General features: G+C 40.5%; 1 protein-coding gene across 1 annotated transcript in view; it reads left to right on the top strand.

Moving 5' to 3' along the window:
• MTCL1 (microtubule crosslinking factor 1) overlaps positions 1–17101 on the top strand; it is a 113370-nt gene that overhangs the window by 70016 nt on the left and 26253 nt on the right. The window contains exons 6-8 of the mRNA XM_042797921.1: positions 6610–6702; positions 9511–9741; positions 12438–12626. Of these exons, the coding sequence (XP_042653855.1) occupies positions 6610–6702; positions 9511–9741; positions 12438–12626 (513 nt within the window). The remainder of the gene's footprint in view (positions 1–6609; positions 6703–9510; positions 9742–12437; positions 12627–17101) is intronic.

The raw sequence follows: 17101 nt of genomic DNA on the forward strand, positions 1-17101 counted from the left end.
GTAGAAAATAGCCAGTTTAAGTCCAGATGTGCTCAAAAGATGAGAAAGACCGGGGTTCAAATGGCAAAACTTGAGAAGATGTTGAAGACTAAGGTTTTCAGTCAGGTTTACTTAAGCAACAAGGAATATTACACTGCTTTATGCTGAAAATTTTCAGTGGGTGGGCAACAAACTGAAATCTTATAATCTGTAATAGTCAAACCCAAGTGAAGAAGAAGATTCCTCCAAATAATTTCATATGGTAGAATTTTTAGCCTTTTCTTTTTAATTTCATACACAGCACTAGAAAAAAACTACCAATTTTTTATGCCAGATGAATGAGCAGGAAAAAATATTATTCAAATACCAAACGGCTTTTTTAATTACCACGGAAATTTCAGATAGAGACTCAAGCCCTTCAGTGCCCACATCAGAGATGGCTACATGTAGGCTGTTATCTACTTTAACTTATGAGGTGAAAATACACACACTGGCCAGTGAATAACGTTCATTGATGATCTTCTTACGGTGTATGGACTTTCAGCATGAGAACAACACACCTCATTTCAGTGAGGCAAATGTTTTGTTTTTAAACAAGCAAACCCATTTTTCTAAATTTGTTTTTTCCAAATTGAATTTTAAATGAAAATTTTCTCAAGCAGTGCTGAGCAGCTTCCTCTTTTTAAAAATGAGCGTCGTGGGAGCCTAATTGTTTGATTAAATACAATAAATGCAGACTGACTTGGGCTTGAAACTACCCTGTAGCCTAACTGTAAACATCTGCCTTTGTTTGGGCTTTGCACTGCAGTTGTTAGTGCAACAGTATTATTAGAATGTATTTGCATGTTAAAGAGGTGGGTTAGAGTCACAGTCAAGGGAAATTATATCTTGAAATTGCCTTAAGAGCAGGGCTTTGCTTTCTTGCTGAAACAAGCAGTTCAGCTGCTGTTGCGGGAGGCTGGAGCCCATTGGGGTGGATGTTCAATCCATTATTCATGATTTTAGCAGAGCTGTGTTATGGTGGGAGGGAGAAATCATTGTTTACCATCCAAAGAAAAAGCAAGTGAACAAGTGAGAATTGCCCTGACTAAAAGACACAGAGGAACTAAGAAAGGTAACACAATGCTTCATGGAGAAAACACCCAGCACAAATCAAATGATTACTATGGCAACAAATGGAAACCAGTGAGAAGAATGGTAAATAATTTTCATCTGGTGAATTTTACCCATTTTACCCATGGATATCCACAAGCTTTCTTAAGCAGTCTCCTGTTTATTCAGAAACAAGAAGACATTCTGGAGAAGAAAAATTTCACTCTTTCAAATGACCAAATATAGTTTGCTACCGTATTTGATACCTGATGCTCTAAAATGGAGCTGTATCTCCTAGCTCTGACTGTTCCTTCAGAGGGTATCAGTTCTGCCTTTACCTGAGTAAGTATATATATATCACCAAAGGCAGAAGCACTCATCTTTGCATTTCAGATCTGGATTATTTTCAGACATGGCTTTTGAAGATTATTACACATTTTTCTGTGTAGAAAAATGCCACAAAATCTCTGACACTCCCAGGATATGGGCAAAGAACCACGGAAGTGAATTCACTTAAACGGAACAAGTTATCACCAGAGAATTAAAATAAAAGCAGATAGGCTAGAGAAGACAAGAGCATGTCTTAAAAAGCAAGTCTTCCACAACATCTAGTAATAAAGTTGGAGGAGCTCACACTGAAGAGTAATTTCTTCTAGGCTGTTCTTAATCTGTTTATCCATTTTCCCTACTTATTATGCCCATACAAAATATAAAACCTCTCTATTACTCTAAGTTAATACCTGAGTTAAGTGTGGACCAACTAGATGCAGTGATGTGCAAGTTAGGTAAGTCACATTACCACCTGCTTTGTATCAAAACTTCTGTATGGACATACAAGGAGAATTTCCGTCTATATTTTGAATGTTCTATTTTTAGCTGGTTTTGGAGTGTCTGTGCTCCTTCTGTGCAATTTTCATAATTCCACATGAGAGCTTTTCAGCTGGATAGCTTTTGCAGCAGCTCCCAGCCATGTGCTGAAAATTTACACATTCTTTTTGCTTGCCCTGATTTAAGATTTTGTTTTCCCAGAAAGGAAACAGTGAGTGTTTTATACGTTGTGACTTTTCTTCCTTCTGAAAAAAAAAAAAACAAAAAAACAAAACAAAAACCACCACCACCAACAACAACAACAAAAAAAGAGGACCACATAGAAAGTTGTATCTCTTAGTGTCCACTATCCCTCCAATTCAAAGTTGTGGGAAGAAGAAAGACAAACTGGTGCTGGCAGTATTCCTTCCCACCAAGATTAAGGGCACCAAGAATAATTTACTTTGATGAATTGTATTCTTTCTTGCTATGCAAGATTCTGTAAAGGTTGACAATATAATGGCTTAAAAGGCCTTTTATGATGTAAATCTGGATATCCCAGTCCTAATTGAATTCGGTGAGACTTTGTGTACTATCCATACAATGAAATGGATTTTTAAAGACTTGGAGCAAAGTGTCCTGTGTTTTCTCAAAATCAAAGTCTCTCCATATAAGCACAGACAAATAACCACACAACTACCTATTGTACACTAGCAAATGGAATATATGTCATTTATTTTTAAAGGGTGAGAAGAATACATCTGTTAGAAACAGCCTCGGAGAATTCAGTTAGATGGGTACTGCATGTAAAAAGTAATACAAAAGGCATTGGAAGTTCCCATCTGGTCTGGTCAATTGTACGCATGCAATGGTTAGCTGTCACATGTGAAAAGTAGCAGTTTTTAGACTGAGTGGTCAAAAGTGAGGTCCAAATATCAAAGCATTATAATATACTGTTAGGTGAGCAACATAAAATGTTCATCATTTGGCTTCCTGGAAATCCTGGAGAGCATCTTTCTACCCTGCCTCCTCAGGCCTTATTTTGCTCCATCCCTTCTGGAAGAAAAAAGGCTAAAAGGAAAGATTTCATGAAATTTAATGTTCACAGTTGTTGCATATAAACTGATTAAGTTTGCAGGCAAATTGAGATTGCAGTTCACTATAGTAAAATGGAGAAAACGAAATAAAACCCAGATGCACTTCATGGTACATGGCAATATTGCAAAACCAAGTCATGGCAGAAATGTGGGATTGTGCAAGCTGAAAAGTAACTTGAAAAGCTTTCAGTGTGCTGAGAGGGTCAGAAAGGGGTCAGTGCAATGGGGAAGCGGCTGGTGAAGCCCCCGAAGTGTAGATGACTTTGAATATCCTCTTGAAGTAAAGACATTGGCATGGATTAGCTTGTTCTGGAGTGACAACAGGTGAGAGAAGAGGCCTCGGCAGAAGGACTTGACGCTGCCTGTCCAAGAGGATGGGAGTGGAAGTAGATCTGGAAATGCAGTAATTGGGATTCGTGGGAAATTGTCAGTTGATGTTGAGCTGCAGATGAATTGCAGCTGCTTCTGTGGCACTGTGATGCAGGAGTTCCTGTTATAGTGTGATTGTATGTCTTGTAGTGAGTTTGTGTCTGTTTTCCGTGATGTCAGTACATTGTGTGGTGGCTGTCACACATGGGGTGTTTTCCGTTCCTTGCGTAGCATGTTCATTAATGAGAACAAAGGAGACAAAGTATGGAAGTTAACAGGTTATCAACTTTTGTGTCTATTTTGTAGCAGTGTTGTTTTTCTAAACAAAACTACAGTTGTGCCACAGACTACACCCTGCCAATTACATGATAGGAGCTTAATATCCACATATAAACATATAGCTGTCCATCAGTACAATGCCAGGTACCTGAACTGCATATACAAATACCACATGATACATTTCTACACCTTTTTCATTTATGATCTAGAGGTTTAGCAGCAATCTATTAGGTGCTTAAGTAGCCTTATCGCCCTTGATTTGAGCAGTACTAATCCCAATGCTTCTGGTAGAAGTGACATTATATGAAATTATGAATTATGAAGAGTCCTCAAGTTGCACTGAAAAGCAAAAGGTGTGCACCTCTGCATTCATGCATTAACTGCTTTTCAACATGTTTACTTTGCTGCTTATAAAAATCTATCATCCTTAAACAAGCATAGCAATTGTAAAAAATATTTTCACTGTCTAGTGTGCATGTAATAGTCTATCTGTATTTATGATGTATTTAATCTCTTCCTAGTAATTCCAACAGTTATCACATAATCCCAGCACCCAAATTTCCTGAAACTTGGCTTTGCATGGGCTTCATGTTTATGAAAAAATTGCATGAGTTTGATTTTCTTGCCCTAATTTTGCAGGCATAAGGTGCTGTCAGTATATACATAACTATGTGATTCCAATTAATACTAGTCTAAAGTAGAAGAAATGATCTTTTAGCAGATCATTGGTCACTGGAAAACACAAGTGTGAAGTGAATGGTGAAAAATTCACCAAATAGTGAAAACTTCACCTTCCTGGTAACTTTTGCTGCTCTGATTCAGCTTCCAGCTTCAGGAATCCCACGGCCAATATTTCCATCTAAATGTGTAATTGTATGTCTGTAAGGAGAGATATGTTAAGATTAGTTATGTTTCCTATATATTTTAAATTAAAAATATCTGCAGTTTTACGTGAATCATACTGTTTCCATTTCTGGAGGCACATAAGATTTTTTTTTTTTTGAGTGATTATTGCCAACAGAAGAGCGTTGTCATGTTTTATCTGTTTTCACCAGATCAACTTTACATGATTTTGACTGATTTTGAATTCATAAAAAGAAGGAACACACATTTTTTAAAAGTACACCTGAATTAACTAGGTACATTGGTACTTTTTCACCATTTTCCTAAGGAAGCCAGATCAGAATAAAAGAATGCAGAAGTTTCTGTTAAAAGTAATTTTTCCCTTATTGGATGAGAAATCTAAACTGATATACCTGCACATAACCATACTGTGATTTGCAAACAGTTGTGCAAAACTGGCAAAGCCCATTGCAAGCAGTTCTTTCCATATTATTTGTGAGAATTAATTTTGGCCTTATGCAATACAAAATGTCTGCAGACACCTTAAGGCATAAGATGAAATCAGTAGGGCAGATAATGTGCTCTTTGTTGCTTCATGTGCACCTTTCAAAGGGATGGAAGTGTCTCTTCCTCAGGTACAAAACAGACGTGCACAAGTCAGTAAGTGAGTCAAGTAAAGAAGGAACTGGCAGGGCCCTGAAATTATATGTAGGGTCATTTTCATTGTTCAGAAGAGTATGGTCCTGCGGGTGGTTTATGGGATACCTCCATCTGCCTATGGGATACTTCCATCTGCCTTACCTTCTTTTTCCCTAGAGGAGGAGAAGAATGTCTGTTCCAGTGACAAGTACTTTCTGAGTAACCAAAAGTGTCCCAGCAAGGGCTGCTGCAGCCTGAGCAGTGGCAGCAGCTGGTTTTGCTCTTGTGGAGCAGGAGGAGTGCCTGGGGAGAGGAGATGGGCGTCAGGGCTAATGCTGGAGTGGAAATGGCAACGTAGCCCACGAGAACGGTCCCATGACCTGCGTTAATGTCCTTGCAGCTGCCGAGGTTAGAGCATGCTGGACACCAGCCAGCATAAAATTGGGGATTATGCTTTGAAGCCTGAAGTGATCCCTTCTTTAAATGTGTCTTTACTCTGGGAAGAAGGAGTTTGGTGCCATAGAGTTTTCTGTGGTCACACATGTGAAGAGGAAGGCATCTGGCCGAGCATCACCCTTGTACAGACAAATCAGTTTTAGCTCCTGTGAGAGACACAAAATGAAGAGCATAGAAAGTTCTGATCAGGCATATAACTGCCACAGGATTAGTTAACATAATATAAATAATGAGGTCTGTCTCTGCCTTCCTGGGTCTTTATGTCTGAATTAAGTAACTTTCAGAAGTGAAATGGATGGGATGCCAAACTTAATGAGAATATAAAATTGAAAGTGTTAAGATTAAAATAGTGTTGGACCTGAAAGGGGAGACACTTAAGCATTTTGGTCAGATCTCAGGCTCACACAGCTTATCACCATGACATTTGTGGAGTAATTATTTTGAGTAGAAATGACAGAATGAAGTCGACTTGTGCAGAGAGCTGTCCTGTATCTGAAGAAATGGACTTTATATGCTTAGTTGGTTTAATAAATGCTATCCCATTAACTGCCTAATCAAAAGTGTTGTAAATGAATAAATAATTAGGTTCAATATATATGCATTAGATGCATCTTCTGCAGAGATGTTAAAATTTTACAGCTTTGATTATCATAAAGAAAGAGGCCACCAAATGTATAATCCTGTAACTAGGGGCTCATCTGGCAAATGTCGCTGATGGTGTGCTCTCTCAGCCACTCGAGTACAACCCGAGAGCAGAGGCCTGAAGGGAATATCCAACATGTAATATCAGCATCCCAGCTTCAGTTTTCAGAACAAGCCACACAGGAAATTCCCATACATATTTAGGGCATTGCTGTTTATTTGCACACTGTACTTTGGTTTTAACTATTGCTAACTGTGAGTTGTGCAGATGTCTGTCCTGCAGTTCTTTTCTTTTTTCCTTTTTTTTTTTTTTTTTTTTTTTTACACAATGGAGACACGTTTTCTGCTAAACCTATCCCTTTGTCCTGCTGATCAGCTCAGGGATTCCCATGTTTTACCTGTACAGAATGTATCGATACAGGAGCTTCAGGCTCAGCTTGAGCAGGAGACAAGACTTCACCGAGAGGAGCAAGAAAAGTTTACAGAAAGGATCATCCAGGTAAATACAAAACCTGCCTGCTTGGAGAGACGTGTGACCATGACCTGTGGCATGGACCTTGTTTGTCAGGCCCATGGGAACTTGTGTCTTGATGAAAGTGCCTGTTTGACCTCATCTGAGTAAATGAAGAATCTGGTGAAATGTAAACTCAAGCCTATTTTGTCACTTTAAATCTGACTTCTTTGCTTGGTGGAGAGAAGTTTTGTTCTCCCCTGTGTGGAGGAATTCGAGGTAGAGTCGTGAAATACTGCATGAGGAATTATATCAGCCCCTTCAGCTCTCTGTGAGCTGGGGAAGTGTGTGTTTGATCTCTGGGAGCGTAGTTTGGCTCTGTTCCTTATTCTGACCCCTCCTAGCCCAAAGAAAATTCAACACTTCTCTGAAGTCAGAGGAGTTGTTATACACTCATAACTGAGACACAAATCAGGGCTTTTTTGTATTCCTTAGTGCCCCATGCTTCCAACCCTCTTATTCATAACTGGTGAATAAATAATATTTTGTTACATGGGCTCCCCCTGCTCTGTTGAAGGCTGGAACAGATTAGTCAATCGTTTTGTGATCTCTGGCTCCTAGAGCTCCTGTTGCTAATTTTTGCAGGCTGTTTGGCTCTTAACTGAAGTTTTCTTTTTAAATTTACTTCATAGACTAAATTCATCGTAATTGTTGCATAGTGCGAAGCATTTTTCTTTGTGCCAGCTAATCTCATTATGTCCAAGTGGTATAGTTTTTTCATAAGTAGCTTTAATTTCTAGTTGATCTCCATAAGAACTTTCTCATGGAGGCTTCTGAAGGCAACCAGTAAATTGATTTCCTTCCTAGTTACCTTGGCCATTAAAGCTTTTTGGAAGCTATTTCTGACTCTTAAAGTTTTTTTTCTGTTGCAATAGCTATCCCTTGAAAAAGCATAATACTCTATGAAGCTACCTCCACCAAGGTCTTCTTGCAAGAATTTGTGACCATGGGGACTTAGATCATAAAACAGCTTGTAAAAACAATGAAAAATGAACTAAACCCAAAGCTAGCTATTCATGTCGACAGCCAGTAGAAATAGAAGAATAAAAGCATCTTCTGGACTCTTCATTTTTTCCAGATTATGCCCATCCTGTTGATATTGTTCCTTTTTTATCATCTTCCAGGATTTCTGGTGGAAATGACTCAGAACTTTGCTGTATTTAACCATAACTTCATTTGGTGAAAGAACCTGCATCAACACAAAATCTATTTGTTTCTTCCTGTAAAAATTTAATTTAAAATAAGTCCCTTTTTTACTGTTTCATTTTCATCAATGTTTAGTGACATCAAATTGATGTTTGCTAGCAGTGTACAATCTCCATGAGTGTTATTAGGAGTTGCGTGTATGGTTTTTGGGCCATTATAGCCATTTTTGTTCCAGACTACTTTTAAGCTGCATTTTAAACCCATTTAAGCTAGCAACTACTGTAAATACATTTAATTTAATCAGGAACTTTGTAAGGCATAGTAGCATAGATGCTGAAAATTTGCATTATGCCAGAGCACATCATTTAAAGGGCAGTAAAGTTCTTAGTAAACCATCTAGTATGGACCAGTAGCCTGTGTCAGAAGCATATGAATGTTACCATGAAAATCAAGCATATATTTCCTAGCAGTATTAATTGCTAGGAGTTCCATGCTCCTGAAGAAGAATCTCTGAAGTATTCTTCATTCATGTGTGATTGTTGTTTGTTGCAGGGTAAGTTCTTACAGTTTAAACCATTGTGGTCATTAGTGTACTGTGGCTTTCATAGATTTCATCTATGGAGCTGGTCAGCAAAGGGAGAGGCTGTTGTTCCACAGGATGGAAAACAGTAGAAACTGGTGTCTGTAAGCAGTGGCTCTGTACTCATTTTCCATCTGCCTTTTCCTGATCAATGTGAACCACAGCTTGGTTGAAGTGGAAACACTATCTCATCCATGCAAAATAGGAGATGTCGTACAACTAACTTGTACAAGTGCTATTGGGCGCAGGTTGTGCCATGGTTTGATTTTGACATATTGAGGGAGAAGTCATATTTAAAGGATAGTGTTTCAGGTGGCCTTGTGCTGAAACGGGTGTAATTATATGTGTGCTTTTCTTGGTGCTTCTAGTACTGAAACTGAGACATTGAATGCTGAGTTGCAACCTGTCTCTTCAGTTCCTGCACGTGTCCCTGATCTAGTCGTATCAGAATGAGAAACTGTTTACTGTGAGTCATTCAGATGCCTCCAAGTGTGAACTGTGAGAAGTGAGGGACCAGTAGTTCTATCTGAGATACTGGATGTGGTTCCTTCAGAAGTGTTGCCCTTCCAGAAGCAGAGGGAGATGTAGCCACAGGGGATAGTCTGTGGCTGGGGAGAGAAGAGCCAAGGATAATAGTCCAGGTTGTCTGAAGGGGAGCTGTGGTCCCACCTTACAGGAATGGCTGCAAATGCATTTAGCAGGTGTGATATGTGCAGCAGTGTGGGGTGGTGGTTGTGCTGGGAACAAAATGCAGGGATACAATCAGGAGGGAATGTTATACTGGGGTTATAAAATGTATAAGCAGCAACAGAGGTCCTGTGCATCTTTAAAATAAATATCTACTTCCACAGCAGGTTACTTGGATATGGTTATCTAAGAAAAGCTTATTGGCTGTCCTCTAATTTCCTCAACAGTCATAACTGCTGAGGAACTTACTGAGCCAAACTCAATAGCTACTCACTACTGAGGAAAATTAGAGATTTCTGTTTCTCTCACCCAACAAAATACAAGTCCTGGAGACCACCCCAGGACATCAACCCATTGACATGGTGTCTGTCGTTCCATTAAAGCTGGAGGAGGAGCATATACAGACCCTACGGAGGAAAGACTTGGAGGTGCAGAGCCTGACTTTGCAGAACAAACTGGAAGAGAAGACCTGGAGCCAAGAGAAAAGTCTGCTGCAGCAAGAACTGCGGCATTTCAAGCAGGACACCTTTCTCCTGTATGTCAAACTGAAGTGGCTGCTGAAACATTGGCGACAAGGCAAGCAAATGGAAGAAGAAGGGGAAGATGCATTAGAGGTAACTGTCCCACCTTATTAACCCAGTGAAGTTGCAAGCAGTGGTGTATTGGGATGTCCCTTCTTTAAGTGTAGACTCTAAATATGATGTGGCATCAGCAACTTTATAATTACATATAGATTTAAAGGGAATTCAAATTAAACATGAAGCCTTTTCTTAACTTGGCTTGTGCTAAAGTATATTCTGCATGATATGTTACAGATCACCCATCTTTAAATCTAGTAGAAACATCTGGTCCTGAAAAACTCTCTCATAGTAAATGAAAATTTAATTAGATCTCAAAGAGATGACTCCTGATTAATTTTTGGAAAGAAAAAAAAAAAACAGCAAGATGGTGGAGTCAAATCTGTTTAGATGGGTTGAGTGCTGTCGTTTTTCTCATCATGTGCACAGTGTGTTCCTTAGCCTTCAGCAATACAGATGGAGGGAAGCTCTGTTTTCATGTTGGCAGGAGAATTACACAGCTTCTTGTGGGAACCTACAGTGAATCATTCTTGTTTGTTCCTCTTCTCCATACACACGTCTATCACCGTCAGCAGCAGTACACCAGTAGTCATCATGGTGATTTTCCAAGTAGCAACTAAATTAAGATCAGGAATTTCAGAAGTACATAACAACCTGGAATCCCCAAGCTAACACATCTCAGCAGGGGTATGAATTCCAGCCAGCATGCACTGTGAGGAAATGTCGTGGTTTAGGCCTGGTTGGCAGCCAACTGCAATGCAGCAGCCACTCTCTCTCCCATCCCCTCCGGCAATGAGAAGGGACAGAGAGCCAGGCTTGGGGTCCGAGATAGGACTGGGATGGGGAGAAAATTCCCCTCTATGGTCACGAGCAAAAGGCAGACTCGTTAGGGGAAGAAAAAAAGGAACATTTATTACAGACACTAACAACACATAACAGAGTAGGACAGTGAGAAGCATTGCCACATCTTGAGAACACCTTCCCCCCACCCCTCCCTTCTTCCCGGGCTCAGTTCTGCTCCCGATATCTCTACCTCCTCCCCCAGTGGCACAGGGGCAGGGAATGGGGGGTGCAGTCAGCGCTGCCACTTCCTTAATCTTCAGTGAGGGGAGTATCCGAAACTTGTTCCTCCTGCTCCATCGTGGTCCCCCTCTCACAGGAGACAGTCCTCCACAAACTTTCTCCAACATGAATTCCTCCCATGGGCCGCAGCGTTCCCCACACTGCTCCGTCATGGGTCACTAACTTCCTCCGACTGGATTCCCTCCCACGGCTGCAGCCCTTCCCGAGTTGCTCCAGGGTGGGACTCCCCCGCATGCTGCAATCCTTCCAGCACTGAATTACAGCAGCGGGGCTACCTTTTCCCATGAGACCCCAGCCTTCTTCGGGCACAGAACCATGATCAACCAACAAGGAGCCACAGGCCATAAATCAATGTCTGCTCCACCATAGATCTTCATGGGTGGCAGGGGGGGCCGCCCTGCCGTCTCCCCACAGGATACAGGGGTGTCTCTTCTCCGGCACATCTCCCCCCTCCTTTCTTCCTCCGTTCCTCCACTGACCTTGGTGTTCATGCAGCTGCAGCAACTCCTCCTCACAAGTCCCACTGCCCGTCACCACGTCCCTTCTTAAATACGTTATCGCAGAAGCGCAGCTGATTGGCTCAATTTCCCAAACAGAAGTGGAGCTGGCTTGGAGCTGGGGAAGCTTCGAGAAGCTTCTCACAGGGGGCCGCCCCGATAGCCCCCTCCCCTGCCACCAAAAAACTCCACCATTCACTCAACCCAGGACAGGAAAGGTGCTGCTAAACTGTGTGAAGTTGCACATCCAGGATTACCATTTGCTTTGGAAATCGTACCTAAATAAAAAATAAATTTAAAAAAGTGGTTTCCCATTCTGATACTTTCTACAAAATTCTTGAAAATGATAGATTTATTTTGCAGGCTCATGCAATTCTGAAACCATTTGCTAAGGCAGCTAAGTAATTTTTCTCAGTATTTCTGATACTTACGTGCCTAACATTTTTCAGTGTTTGCTGCATTTGGCAGTACAGGTAACCTTCCAGGTCTGGGAAGAGTATGCTTAAGTTGAATACTCAAGTCTTTTGTATTCTTAGATAAAGGGTGGATGAACATCTTTACCTTCATCTGCTGTAGTAGTATGAGTCAGAAACAAGAGATGAGTAACTGTTTAGAAATAATTAGCTTCTACTTTACTTCAGCAGTACTAATTTGCTTTTATATAAACTAGCTCATCTTCTAATATCAAAATAGCTTTCATTTTTTCACTGTTTGGATTTTTTGACTGATTAATTTATAATCAATCCATCTCCAGTCATTATTGGAGTCATATGTTTTGCTAACGCATTAGAGAATAATAGAGAACAAAGTGCTAGATTTGGATACTTCCTCATCTCCATCAGACAATACACCAGTGTCTTGTATAGTTTTTCATTAATGCCTGATGGATTATATCTATAATGCTACATTACACCCATCTTCTCAGCTGCATAGATCTCCTATTTTGCAGGCCTGCATAGTGTTGTGTTCACATATACAACATGTCATATATCACCCAAGGATCATTTCCCATAGCTTACAGAATAGAATTCAATATATCCCACCACAGAGATTCAGGGGAAGATAGTCCCTTTCTTTAGCCCTTCAGTAGGATTTTGTCCCCCAAGGTAAATGGCAAAAGAGTGTGGATGTATCCCTTCTTTTGCATTTTAGATTGAGCACCCTGAGGCCCTCCCAGACTTTGGCATTCAGTCTGAGCAGAAGTCGGATGATGCAGAGCGAGAGGAGGAGGAAGAGGATGTTGTGTTTGCACTGACAGATTTCTCTCAGCGTCCCACCATGGAGAGCACTGGTCATGGACCACAGCTGCAGACTGCAGAATTACTGCAGCAACAGAAGCAGGTACCACACCGCTTGTATATCATGCCCTGGGAATGGAAACTGTGGATTCTCCAAGGGAATTAATTTTCTTCTACTACTGTGTTAAATCACCTAGAATCATACTTGTAAAAATATTTCTAGCTACACAGCAATTACAGTAGATTTCATCCATTATATTTATATTTAATCAAGAGCCACGTGATTACTGTTCTCCTGTTGGCGGATGCTCTCAGTGAAAAATCCTATTTCCTCTTGTGGCTCTTTGCCCAGAAACATCTATCAGTATGTGATGGTTTGCAGAATTCACATGCTTCTCTTGCATGAGCACATCTATTGTATTCTGCTGCCAAGCTTTTAGCAAGAAAAGGTGATTTTTATTTCCTTTAAATAATTTAAGAAACTAGCACATGTATTTAATGTTTCCCTTAGAGATGGTGGGAAAACAGTGCAAAAGTTCCTTCCTGTCACTGGGCTTGTTTTTAAATGCCTAAAAGCGAATCATGCTAACTTTTCCCTGACATCTCCTGTGCCCTGCCTGCGTGTGTCAGAGCACTGCCATATATCCTAGCTTTTTTCTTTGTGCATTTAATATACCAGCAGTCCTAACAATACTAATAGCATATGTTCAAAGGGGACAAACTTAGGCTTCCAACAGTTCTTCAGGACCATCTTCTTATATTTTTAAAATGGAAAAAGTTCAGATGAGAGCATCCCGTTACATGGAATTATTTGCAATCGTAAGTGGAATGGAGCAAGAATTCTGTGCTAAACACAAATTCAATGAAAAAGGTCTCAAAGCCTTATGCTTCATGCCCCAACTCTATTTGGGCCCTTGACTTGGAAGCCCACTCCACAGCAAGAGCTTTCAGACAACTACATACACTCTGTGACTTCATTTCTTTGCTGGACTCACTGCAGAATCTGGGGACTGTGTGTGACTTTGCATTTCAGTTCTTCACTTTGAATTGCCCAGACTCTCATGACTATGTAAAGCCTGTTTGCTTATTATACATATGGTCTAATAGATACGCAGCAGTCTCTATCCTATAATAAAGTTAGGCTGGTGCTGGGAGATGCACAGGCTGTCTTGCAACCTACCTCTCTAAATCAAGATGCAACTTCAGTTAGAATGTCAGTTTGAATAAAAATAGTACAGATCTGTGGCCTTTAAGCTACTTCATATTCTGCTTTAAGTTTCTGTACTTTCTGCTTTCCTTTTTCATAGTGCTGGCTGACCACTCCATTCCCTAGGTAGTATTTTCTGTGAAGTATGCTACCAAGGTAACATTCATTTGATCCGTTTGGCATTTGGAAAGGTTCTACCTTGCCAGTCACCCAGATCCATCACTATCAGCCTCTCTCAGCAAGCTCTTCTCTGGTAGGGGCTGAAGAAAGCCGTGGAAGAGATGCTTCTGAGCACATCATTTAACTGCATTCAATCTGTATACTGATTTAATCTAAAATTAGTAAAATTAATGTAAACCAACATACTGTCTTAGTACAAACTGTCATGTACTAGCTTTCCATATAGATCTCTCAAAACAACCAAGAACATTCAAATAAATTATGTCATCTTTGAAATAATCATTGCTTAGGCATTAATCTCAAGGTGGAAGAAATGTGACATAGGGTTGCTTATAATTCATTTTTATATACCTTGCATGATGTTCTAATGCAGCAGTTCCAGCTAATCTTGCTTAAAGAAATGATGCATAGGAACAGGCCACATATCAGTAACCCTCTTGATAGTGAATAGTGCATGATATCTAAATGGACTTGTGAAGGTAAAGGAGTTTCTTGCTAAGAAAAAAAAGTGTTACTTCAACACTGCAAACATTTATCATTTTAAGCACTATTACTTGTCTTGCCCACTCACACTAGTGCATCTTCTAACAAGCATTGTTACATAAAAAGGGTTTTCAGTGCTATGGGGATTGTATTTGTCAATAGCAAGAAAGGATTACGATTAATCCCTGGCACAGAAGTAGGAAGCCCTAGTGTAGGTTAATTCTGATGCTGTCATAGATTCAAGGCATCGGAAGTGTCATCTGGAGGACTGTGACAGAGGGGTAGCTGCCTGCACACCTCCTGTGCCCTCGAGGCTCTGCCAGAGCCTTGCTCTGCCCTCACACACCTTAGTATCAGCTGGGCCATCATGCCATGGTGGATGGCTTGGCCATGCAAACCTCCTGTGTGCAGGACCTTTGCTGTGCTCACCACCGCTCCACATACATTGCAGACTTTCACCTATAGGCCTCAGCTCCACTTAATTCATATATGATCCCAAAACATATTAATTAAACAAAAACTAGAGCAAGAAGACACTTTGCCTGTGTTGTCCCATCTTTAAAGGCTCTGAGAGTATCAGCAGACCCAGAGCACATCCTTCCTGAGGGGTTGGATCTCAGTACTGCTCACCTCCCCATATACCACTGACTAGTCGGCCTGCACTGAAAAACATCCAGGGTTTTGGGGTTCTTCTGAAGGTTCCTTAAGCCCGCAGCTGGAAAAAAGCACTGTTTACATGGGGAATTTGGGGTGAGTGGTGAAGCTGGCAGTCTCCAAGGTTTGCATCTGCCCAGGAAAGCCCTAAGTTGCTTGTTCTGCTTGACAAGCTCCAAGATGAAATGCATCAACACCTGTTTCACATTAGGAAGGAAATTTTGTGATAGTCTAGGAGCAGCTGAGATAACTAGGTCAGAAAAAATAAAGGCCTTACAGTAACTTGAAGTAACCCATATTTATTTTTAACATTTAATGTTAATATTTAATGGCTTGTATTTTCAGCCTGCACTCTTGCTGCTGACTTTCTCACCCTGCCTGTAAAGTGGAATTGTTTTGGGAAAAGTTATAAACCCTGAGGCCTTAATTTCAACAAGTAGCCTTTAATTTCATATTATTATGATTTGAGGTACTTGACTCAGTGGAAAGTACACATCTCACTTGTCTGGGATTTTTATGTGGCCAGCATGTGGAGGAATGAAGGCATAGCAAAGGGGAAAGGGGAGAAAAAATGCTAGTTGATGAGAGGCAGAGTAGATGGGGACTCTGAGAAGGGCCAATTAATTTTTCTCTCCGTGGTGTTGTCCCTTGGCTGGTAGCTGGAGCACACTGCAAAAGGGGTCAGGCAAAGAACTGGCAAGGCTCAAGAGCCAAGCAAGAAGTCTGGTCATGGGCAGGAGATAAGCAGGCTGGGCTGGTGGCACAGTAGAGAAGGGCTTGCTGTAAATCAGCCTTTCTCTGTGTGTAGTGAGAGAACAGGGAGAATATCCGGTGGAAAAAGGAAGAGCTTTGGTTCAGTTGAGTAGAAAAGGTGAGATGCCTGATGGATAGTGTAAGATCAGGGGAGTAAGAAGAAGAGTTTACATATCTGTGGTCCAGCGGAAAAAGCATTAACAAACAATAAATTTGTGTTGTTACAGGGGGTGGGGGGAGGATCAAGAAAATCTCCAGTTAGATCTTTTTTTGCTCATACAGTATTTGTTTTCAAAGCTTAGCTAAGAAAGAAAACCCAAAGGAATAGTAATATATTATTAAATATACTAAAAGGATTTGCACCAAGATCCAGCTTCACTTTTGCCTAGATCTGTGATTAGACAGAGAAAATGCACAGTTCTCATTTGCTGTTTAGCTTCCTGAGCTTGTGTTTTTAATTGACTACTCTGCTAAACTTCTTGTAATACCAGACTGTGGCTAAATTCTTAAGTGAAATTCTCACAGAAAAAAAGAATTGTGATTAAAAGCAGAACCAAACTTCAAATAACTGCACTGGTCTCAAACTTTTCTAGAGCTGGAGGCTTCCGTCTCTGGGATTGATTCAACTTAAATAAAGTCTCCAAAATCCTTGAATTTAATTGAGGTTTACTACATTAAGTTTTTACTTATTATCAGCAGTTTTTTTTCCTTTACCTATAAGTCCTGAGCGGTGGATACAAAAAGACTGCTTTTGTAATTCTCTTGTCTTAGATCAGTTGTGAATCAGTCAGATTCCTCCATGCTCTAAATTTTGGTAACTGGTAAGGGATTAAACAGCCAACATCTGTATGGAAGAGGAAGACCATAACAATCCTTGTTATGTAACTATAGGACTTATGCAAAAGCTGTTTGGCAGTTTCACCAACAGAAACCTAAAGCATGTCTAGATGTAAATGTTGTATTTCAGAGCATATTGTCCAAAAAGTGCTTTGTCTATTCTCCAAAAACACTCAGTTTGGCAAAACAGAAATAATAATCTCACAGACCTCTCCAACTTCAGACTGGAAATACAAAGTCATGCAGAAGAGACTTCTCTGCAGGAATTAAAAGTATGTAACCAAAATTGGATTTATATTGGCAAGTTAATTAAAATCCCAGCAAGACTAGGGGGCACCTGGGGTACTTATCTCGTAACAGCGACATTGATGTAATGCCTCCAGAAATAAGACATGCCCTCATCCCAGTAAGCTATAAACCTGCATTGAGGCTCTTTTGGCTCCTCTCCGTACTAGTCCATCACT

The sequence above is a fragment of the Tyto alba genome, unplaced genomic scaffold (genome assembly GCF_018691265.1).
Source record: "Tyto alba isolate M040663 unplaced genomic scaffold, T.alba_DEE_v4.0 Super-Scaffold_27, whole genome shotgun sequence".
Classification (NCBI taxonomy): Eukaryota; Metazoa; Chordata; class Aves; order Strigiformes; family Tytonidae; genus Tyto; species Tyto alba.